Genomic DNA, 9555 nt, shown 5'->3' on the forward strand with positions numbered 1-9555 from the left:
CAGGGCGCACGCGCGGACTCAGAGCGCGGGGACCACAACTCCCAGAGTGCTCCGCGTGCTGGCCGCAGCCACCGCCTCCGCCGCGACCAAGATGGCCGGGAGTAAGTGAGGGCGATAAGGGCGCGCGGGGTCCGGCGGTGCCGGGGCTGGGGCACCGCGGAGCCTCCGTGGAGGCGGAGGGCTGCGGGCCGGAGGGGGACGCCGAGGTCGCGAGAGGGCTCCTCCAGGGCGGGGGCGGCGCGAGAGGGTTAGAGGTCACCGGGGGCGTCCCCCGCAGGAGTGACCCTGCTCACCCGCCCCTCCAGGACTCGCCAGCTTCCTCAAGGATGCCTGGGCCAAGGAGCCGGTGTTGGTCGCGTCCTTCACCATCGGGGGCCTCGGTGCGTGAGCGTGCATCACCCCGCCCTCCCCCAAGGTCCCGTCGCTGCCCACGAGCGTTCGAGTACCCCTCAACGTTCTGTGGTCCCCTCGTGTGTCGGCACCCCCGCGACGGCCCCTTGCCCACCCCATCCCCGATGTTATGAGCCCTTCACGAGCGCCCTTCTCCCCACCCCGTACACACCTCCCCAGGAGGTGCGCGATCCCCCAGAGGAGAGGTCCTGAGCCCAGGCTGTGCATTAAAAACACCTGAGCGACAAAAATGTCCGAATCCCACCCACTTTTTACCCTCGGCCGCCCGCCACCCCGCACGTGCAGTGTGGAGCTGAGTGGGGTGGAGGTGGGCTGGGGAATCCTATCCTGTGAAAATCCCCCGGGGGTTCTATCGACGGCCCCCGTTCTAGAACAGGGCTGCTCCCACTTCAGTGTGCGGGCGGTCTCGTCAAGATGCGACTGTCATTGTATAGGTCTGGGATGGGGCAGATCTCCCGGGTCCCCAGATCTGGTCGGTACCGCTGGTCTGTAGGCCACACGCCGCGGTGAGGTTCTGGAGCGGCTGTCCCTTAGGGCAGCCACGGGCCGCACTGGCCGCTGAGCGCCTGAAACGGAGCTCGCCTGAATTGAGCTGGTACACTTTCCGCTCTAATGCGAAGTACACGCCGGGCTGCAGAGTAGGACGAGCCTATAAAGTAGCTCCGCTTCTTTTGTGTTGATTATATGTGGAAAGACACACATCCAGTACACCAGGTTAAATAATTTTAGAAATCCATTTGTATCTTTTAGCTTTATTTTTAATGTGGCTGTTAGAAGTGTAAAGCCAAATACGTGGCTCCTGTCTTTCTGTCGGACAGTGCTGGCCTAGAACATTGCTTTTACCCCCTACCGCCACCCCCCCGGCCCCCTCCCCCCCCCCCCCGGGGGGCCTCTAAATTCCGCGGGAAACCAACCTTTTTAACCACCCCCCCCCCCCCCGCCCCTTTCCTCGGTTTGTAACAGTTCGTTACTCCTCTGGAAGATTCCCAAGACACTGCGCTCGCCCACCACCCTGGGCTCCCTGACCACCTCTACACTCATGTACTCACTCCATGACCACCCCCATGTCTTCCCTCCTCTCTGCCCTCTAGGTCCCATGTTTCCTTGAATTGCTGGCTCCCACCCCCTCTCTTTCTGCTGATAAATGGGGATCCCGGAATGCCAAGGGGGTCTCCTGGAGGGGCAGGACCTCCCTGCTCCCCTCCCCCCATGTATTTGACTCATAGTTTGCCGAAGTTCAGCTTCTTCTGCCTTCCCCTCCCACCCCCGCTTGCAAGCCACCTTCCCACGGGCCTCACCCATTTCTCCACAGCTGTAATTCTGCCCACCGTCAGCCCCTTCACCAAATACGCCACCATGATCAACCAGGCCACGCCCTACAACTATCCAGGTGAGTGGGAGCTGGAGGGCTGGCCCCAAGCAGGAGTGGGGGTGGGGTAACCTCCCTGTGCTGGTGGAGGAATGGTCATGGGCAGGTCTTTCCTCTGCAGGGGTCTGAGAATCTGCAGCGTGGGCTGGACTTTTTTTCTTCTTCTGAGCTAATCCGTGTGCCCTGAAACTCATTTCCTGTTTTTGCACTTTTGAGTTTCTGTTGTCGTTCCAGATTTGTATTCCTTTCTGGATTTTTGTCATTCTGTGTCTGCTTTTCCGTGCCTCTAGGTCTCTATCTCCCTGCTTCTGTGTCCCCTCTCTCACCTCTCCCCTGGGGTCCCCCTTCCTCTTTGAATATGAACTGACAGACTAGCCTTTATGGGCCTCCCAAGATCTGCTGGTCTCAGTGGCCCACCCTCCTGCCCCACAGTGCCCCTCCGAGATGATGGGAACATGCCCGACGTGCCCAGCCACCCCCAGGACCCCCAGGGCCCAAGCTTGGAGTGGCTGAAGAACTTGTGAGCACCCCCGGTGACATGGAGGAGGCCCCTCCTCTGAGCCAATAAAATGTGAAAAGCGGCCCCAGAACCTGAGCTTGTGTGTGATCAGAGGTGGAAACAGTAGAGAGTAGCCAAGGCGTTTCTGGGGGTCAGTTTATTGGGGGTGGGGGTCAGTCAAAGGGGGGGCTGGCTAGGGTGGGGTAGGGCAGCAGTCTGTCTGGCCCCCGAGAAACCCAGCTGGAGTCCAGGGCCTCATCTGCTTCGAAGCCAAAGTCTTCCTCGACTTTAATCTGGGGGAGAGAAGGAACAGGCGTGAGCAGGCCCACCGGCCTCAGTTCTGGCTCCTCAGCTTCCTCTCTGCACCTGGGGCTTTCGCCCCGACACTCCCGCCTTCCCTTCCCCCATGGTCCCTGACCCTCCCTCCCCCCTCTGCTCCAACCTTCTCCCCCAGCCTCCTCCAAGTCTCTCTCCTTTTCCACCCAAGCCCTCACCTGGCTTTTTCCGGCTTTTTCTCCTTCCCTACCCACCCCAGCCCTTCCAGTCCCACCTCCTTTCTCCAGCGGTCCCCAGCCCCGTCCCCAGCCCCCCAGCCCCGAGCCTGCGAGCTCTGCAAAGCCCAGCCCCCACAGCACTGTTGCCAGACCCGGAAGCCCTGGTCCCACCTGCACTGGGGCCAGCTCTGGGGTCAGCACAGCTCCTGCTCGGCGTCCGTCCCGGGGCGCTCGCCGCCTCTTGCGTCCGCTGGGCCCCTCAGCCGGGGTCGGGCTGCTGGGCTCGGGGGGTGCGGGCGTCCTTCGGGGCGGGGACAGCCCCTCTTTCTCTGGAGGCTCATTCTCAGCGTTGCCGGGGGTGGGAGCATCTGTGCCCTGGCTGCCCTCGTCCTGGGGGGAGAAGGGGCAGCAGGGGAAGACTCTGTCCTAGTGCCCAGCCCCCTGGCCCCCCAGCCCCAGCCCGCCGGGAGGCCGTGCTCACCTCCAGGACGATGGTGAGCTGGCTGGTGCGGTAGTCATCACCATAGGTGTCCAGCACCCTCATGAGGAACCTGTGTCCGGAGAGAGCCCGCCAGGGGCACAACCTCAGCGTCTGGTGGTGGGGGAAGGGGTACCCCACAGCCCAGCCCCAGCTCCGAAGCCAAGGTGGTCCTGGACCTGTAGACCCAGAAGATTCGGAGCTCCCAAGTCTGAGTCCTGGGTGCCAAGTACTTGAGCAGCCGGTGGGACCCTGGGCCAGGCAAGGGGACCTCTCTGCACCTGTTTCCTGCTCAGTCGACAGGACAGGACAACGCTGAGCGGGCGCATCGCCGTGAGGGTGACACTGCTGCTAGCGGGGGCATCTCCTAGTGCTCAGCGTATGTCCTGGTGTCAGCCGCTGTCCTTATCCGTAACCGGAGGGCAAGACAAAGATGGGCGCAGAGCACTCCTGCAGGTGCTACCTTCTCTGCCTCCCCCGGTCCCCGCTTCTAAGAACCTTGGGGTTTGTTTTTTTTTTTTAAGATTTTATTTGAGAGAGAGAGAATGGGGGGGGGAGGGTCAGAGGGAGAAGCAGACCCCCTGCCGAGCAGGGAGCCCGATGCGGGACTCGATCCCGGGACCCCGGGATCATGACCTGAGCCGAAGGCAGACGCTTAACCGACTGAGCCACCCAGGTGCCCAGAACCTCGGGGGGTTTTAGCTCCGAATGCTGCCTGGCAGCCAGCGCCTGGGCGGGGTGCTTTACATGCAGTCTCTTTCCAGGTGGGTGTGTGCACCTGGTCTGCACCACACGTTCTCAGTGCTGGCGATACATCGGGGAACTGCACAAAAACCCCTGAGCCTCCTGAACTCGGGGGACAATCAGCAAGTCAACAAAACAGAGTAAGCTGGAAAGCAGGAAGGAGGACGCATGATACTGGAAGAGGGCTGGAACCTCAAAAGATGGTGGGGGATGCCTCATTGAGAAGGTGAAGGAGGGACAGAAAAACATTTCTGGCAGAAGGGACAGCCAGTGCAAAGGCCCTGAGGTGGGAGCAGCATGTGTGCGGTGTTCTTGGTAGAGCAAAATGTGACGGGCCCTCTGACACAGGGCCCTGTTGGCCGTTGGAGGATAATTCTGGCTCTGACTCTGGTGGGACCCCATGTGGGGTTGGGAGCAGAGAAGTGACTTGGTCTGTCTTATTTTTTAGTTATTTTTTACTTTTGAAAAAAGAATTTTTAAAAATTTGTGATGAGATACACATAACATACCACTTGCCAGTTTAACCATTTTAAGTGTCCAGCTCAGTGCATTAAGCACATTCACGCTGCTGTGCATCCATCACCACCATCTGTCTCCAGGACTCTCTGCATCTTCCCAAGTAAAACGGTCCCACTAAACAACTCCCCACTCCACTGCCCCCAGCAACCAGCACTCTGCTCTCCGTCTCTGTGAACTTAAGTCCCCACACGAGTGGAATCACACAGGACTTGTCCTTCTGTGACTGGCTTACTTAGCACAATGTCTTCACCGTTCGTGGTGTAGCTTCCTTTTTAAGACTGGATGGTCCTACGTGTGGACCACACTGTGTTCATCTATCCGCAGATAGATGCTCGGATGCTTCCACGTTTGGGCTGCTATGAATACCGTTATGATCATGGGCGGGCACGTCAGTGGCCCTGCTTTCCACTCTTCCGGGGGATATACCTACAAACGGAGTTGCTAGATCATATGGTAATTGTTTTTAAACTTGGGGGAAGTGCCATACTGTTTTTACACAGTGGCATGTCTTACATTTTAGAAGACCTCCTGACCACCCCCCGAATTTCTGGCAAGTTCCCAGGTGGTACCAAGACTCCTGGTCCAGGGGCCACGCTCTGAGATGCACGGGGCTGAGCTCCAGATAGACTGTTCAAAAAACAATCACCCTGATTTGTATGGTTAGGGGAAGCTTAGCACGTGCAGATCCCTTCCCGAACTTTCAATGTTTTAACCATAAAGGCCAGTCTTCCCTTTCATAAACTCTCTTGGTTTGACTGAGAGAGAGAATCCTGGCTAACGGTACAACCAGGAAAAAAGGTTCACCCAGAGTGTTGCAGCAGGAGCCTCGGGAGGGTCAGGGAGGCCGGGGCAAGCGTGGCAGGCGTTGGGCAAGGGGCCGAGTGCCTTGGCCCAGGGTGCTGGGTCCTGGGTCTGTTCTGAGGGTGCATCAGGCGAGGAGGTGAGAGAGAAAGCAGCAGCTGGGAGGGTTCATTCTCTGACGTGGAGCGGACCGGGGGCAGGGGGTGAGGTCAGGGTCAGCTGTGCCTGCGTGTGACGTGACCAGAAGTCACTGTCCGGCAGGCGGCTGGCAAAGGGCACCGAGTTCAAAGAGCTGCAGACAGGATTCAAAGGACCACGGTGCTGTGACACTCCGGACACAGAACCCTCTGTGAGGACAGAAACGTCCTGTTCTGGCCACCTGTCGCTGTCGCGGAGCCCCTGCCACGTGGTGACAGCCACAGAGGAACTTTCTGAGGCCGTTTTGGTTTCGAGCTCAGTTGCCGAGGTCAGGGCTGAGCTACCATGCAGTGAGCGCCACCGAGGAATGCAAGTTTCAACGTCCTTTTAGTTGGTCTGGGTAAAAATCACCACTGGTGGCTGCCGAGCACGTGAACAGAGGCCAGTGCAACCGAGGAACGGGATTTTCTATTGCACTCCAGTGAATTAAAATTTATTGTGACCAACGTTAAGTTTCAATTTTAACGAAGTCTCGGGTTAAGTCGCCACCTGCGGCTACCAGCTGGAGAGCGGAGGTGTGGACGTGGGGGGACCCAGGGCCAAGCCCTGGGGTGCTGGAGCGAGGAATGGCCAGGAGGAGGCAGGGAGAGCAGGTGAGTAAGGGACCTGGACACCAAGGAGGTGCCTGAGGGCGGGCGCATCCTGTGGGTCAGGTGAGTGCAGGCCTGAGGACTGGCCGGGTCACAGCGCATTCCAGACACGGGGACACGGCGCGTGGCGGGAGGCTCTGGGCTGGGCTCCTCCCATGAGCTTCTGTTCAATCCTCAGCAGCCACAAGATTTGAGCCACCTCCGTGAGACGGGAAATGGGCTCAGAGAGGGATGCCGCCTGCTGAGAGTCACACAGCAAAACTGCTTGAAACCAAGCGTGGGACTCTACATCCTGAGCTTCTGTTCTGCTGTGCGTCCCATTCAAAGGGAGCGCACCTGCCTCCCCGCCCTTGCTCAGCCCTTCCCACAAGGCCTGGGTGGACAGGAAGCAGGCAAGAAGCGCGAGAGGTGGTGGAAACAGCAGCCGGAGCAGAGGCACGGGGCCCAGGGGGGCATGCAAGGGGTTACCTCCGCTCCTGCTGAAGTCTCCGTGTTATCCTTTGCACCTGATGGAGCCTGTTCAGGACCCGCTCGTTCACCTGCAGGGAGGCAGGAGGAAGCACAAGTCACCTGGACTCCACTCGTTCCATGCGTGGTGAATGGAGCCCCGGCGGGGCCCCAGGGAGCCAACCACAGTGCCTCACATCCTCCGGGCCTACTGCACCCACTCCTTCCCTACTCGGGCCCCTCCTGCTCCTCTCCCTCGCATCCGCTGCACCCAGCTGGCCTCCTCTCGTCCTGGGGGCCTTCCCACACGCCTGCAGAGCTCCCGCCCTCAAGTCTGACCTCAGAGGTTACCTGCTCAGGTAGTCCACCCCGACCTCCCGCCACACTGCAACACCCCCTCCCTCCTCGTGCCCCCCGTGCATCCAGCCACTCCTCTCTGCCTCAGTTTACCTTATAACACTCCTCACCACCTTCTAGCCTACCCACTTCTCCTGCTGTCTCCCCCACCAGACCATCAGCTTCAAAGGACACAGGTTGTGCCTGGGTCCCCATGCCTTGAGCAGAACCTGGCGAGGGGGTGCGGTTCTCCATCAGTATTTGCTGAATGTGTGACTTCCTGCCGTGCAAAGTGCTGGGGGGACACCGCGCAGGCCCACTTGCTGGAGATTAGGCAGGCGGTGGCTACTTTAGGTCCAGCAGAGAGGTGTGTGGGCCGAGTCATGAATGAGCAGGTACTGCCCCGGGTCAGAAAGACCTGGGTTCAAACCCCAGCCTGCCCCTTTCAGCTGTGTGACCTTGGGCGAGTCACCTAGAACCCCTCTGAGCTTGTGTTTGTAAAACAGGAATAACACCACCCCCTATTCCTGATGGGGTGGAATAAGCAGAAACTCAAATACCAGCTCTATTTGAGCAAATCAAATGGAGTCCCTTTGGACCCTGGTATCCATGTGTCAAACGGGGCTCGGGGTCTCTGCTGCCATTTCAGGGAGTGGGGGGAGGGCAGAGAGGCAGCAGGGCGTCCTGACACATCCTGTGTGTAAAGCCCAGGGCAGGCCTGGCACACAGTGGGTGCTCCCACATGACCACGGTCACCCTGATGTCACCACCCGTGTACTGGGAAGCCCTGAGAACACAGGATGCCGGGGATGAAATATTACTGCTATCGTGGAATTCACGTGAGGAGTCTCCAGGGGACAAGAGCTGAGGGGGTGGTTGAGGAGGGAAGTAGGTCGGGGTGAGCGTAGGACGGGGTGGAGCCAACAGCCACCTAGTACAAGACGCAGAGCATCTGGTTTGTGTAGATCACATCTGATTTGTCTCCCTACTGTCTACTACACCTGTGTGCGTACGTGGACGTAAGACCACGTGACCGACAGCGTCCTGCGAACGTTCTAGCTGTCACTGGCTGCCCAGGAGCAGCTGGCCACGGGGGGTGCAGCTGCTGGGGAGTACATTTTAATACACGGAGCTCACCTGCTCCAAGCACTCCCCCTGCTCCCACTTCCCATGTGGCCCCCTCCGACATCTGTCAAAGCAAACGTCTGTCCTGCTCCAGGCAGCCTGATGCGCTCCTCATCCGAAGAGGGCTTGAACGTCCGTCCTTGTTCTCCACCTGCTCTGTCTCCTGACCCCTGCTTCAGCTCAGACCACCACCGTTAGGGGTTGGATGGTGTCCCCCCAAAAGGCATGGAGTCCTAACTCCCAGTACCTCAGAACGGACCTTCTTTGCACATAGGGTCTTCACAGGGGTAATCAAGTGAAATGAGGTCAGTGAGCGGGGCCGTGTCCTCATACAAGGAGGAAACTGGGGCACAGACAGGCACACCCAGGGAGAACCCCACGTGAAGGTGAAGGTAGAGACCCACCAGTCGGGGAACACTGATGAATACCAGCAACCACCGATGCAAGGAGAGACGCAGGTCGCAGATTCTTCTCCACACCCCTACCCCTCCCCCGGCCGTCAGAAGGAGCCAGCCCTGCTGACACCTGCTGACAGCCTGATCTTGCACCTGCGGCCTGCAGAGCTGTGACAGTGCATTTCTGTTACTTAGCGCCCAGTTCGTGGTCCTCGCTTACAGCAGGCCTAGGAGACTAATACAACCAAGCTCAGTCTTCCAAACACCCAGCCCTGACCCTGTCCCTCCCCCGCCTGAAACCTTCCAACAACTCCCCCTCACTTAAACAACAAACCCAAACCCAAACGTCACGCCCTGGTGTTCCCGGCCTTTCAAGATCTGGTCCCTGCCAACTGCGCGCTCCTCATCCTCACCCAGGAAGCCGATGCAGTGATGCAGCTGAGAGAAACCGCGTCTGGGGCAGGAGCCATGGGGATGGAGAGCAGAAGGATCCAAGGGAGACCCAAGCGGCAGAGTGGTCAGGACGTGAGGGCCTGATGTGAGGGGTATGGGAGCCCTGAAACCCTGATTAGTGGGGAACGTGAGGGGCACCTACAAACATCAGTGAGCCGATCTGGGTCGTCAGGGCCGCTCACAGAGCACACGGCTCTGCAGAGGCCTTACGGTGCCTGACACATAACAGGTGGAGAATAAATGAATGAAAGAGTCACCCAGCTAGATAAAGAAGGCTGGCACGTGGACAGGCAGAGACCTGAAATGGGTAATTTTGGCCAGGGGGCCCCCAAACGGGGGAATCCGCACTCACCTACCTGCTCGATCTCCCGGCAGCGCCGCCCTAGCGCCTGGTACTTCCTACGATTTAGTTCCCGCTGGCGCCGCCGCTGGCCGCGGGCGGCCTCCTCTTCTTCATCTCGCTCCCGGAGCCCCGAGCCGCCCAGACCCCCAGACACGAACTCCACCTCCGTCTCCAGCTCGCTCTCCAAGATGTGACCACCGAACAGCGGAGGCAGTGCCAACTCTGAGCCTGGCGGCGCTGAGAACTCTTCAAAGCCCACAGCTGCCATGGTCCTGTAAGGTCAGGGGGTTCAGGGACCCTGAACCTCCCGCCCTAGCTCCCTCCTCCATCAGACCCGGGAGTCCAGACCCCCC

General features: G+C 59.4%; 2 protein-coding genes across 5 annotated transcripts in view; one reads left to right on the forward strand and one right to left on the reverse strand.

Annotated features, from left to right (window-relative positions):
• Window positions 1-16: 16 nt before the first annotated feature.
• NDUFA3 (NADH:ubiquinone oxidoreductase subunit A3) lies at window positions 17-2367 on the forward strand. Its single transcript, XM_034986465.1, has 4 exons — window positions 17-101; window positions 306-380; window positions 1724-1801; window positions 2213-2367. Exons 1-4 carry the CDS (start codon window positions 92-94, stop codon window positions 2302-2304), a joined length of 255 nt encoding a protein of 84 aa, XP_034842356.1. The 5' UTR covers window positions 17-91; the 3' UTR covers window positions 2305-2367.
• A 61-nt stretch (window positions 2368-2428) lies between these two features.
• Window positions 2429-9555, reverse strand: part of TFPT (TCF3 fusion partner) — an 8164-nt gene continuing 1037 nt past the window's right edge. For 2 of the 4 annotated variants that reach the window (XM_034986368.1, XM_034986366.1), the window contains exons 2-6: window positions 9212-9474; window positions 6572-6642; window positions 3255-3539; window positions 2945-3163; window positions 2429-2572 (exon numbers count right to left, since the gene is read on the reverse strand). In XM_034986368.1, coding sequence (XP_034842259.1) covers window positions 2453-2572; window positions 2945-3163; window positions 3255-3539; window positions 6572-6642; window positions 9212-9470 — 954 coding nt within the window. In that variant the 5' untranslated portion in view covers window positions 9471-9474 and the 3' untranslated portion in view covers window positions 2429-2452. The other 2 variants (XM_034986370.1, XM_034986369.1) reach the window with 2 other exon arrangements.

This window comes from Mirounga leonina, unplaced genomic scaffold (assembly GCF_011800145.1).
Source record: "Mirounga leonina isolate KUSES-001 unplaced genomic scaffold, KU_Mleo_1.0 Mir_376, whole genome shotgun sequence".
Taxonomy (NCBI): domain Eukaryota; kingdom Metazoa; phylum Chordata; class Mammalia; order Carnivora; family Phocidae; genus Mirounga; species Mirounga leonina.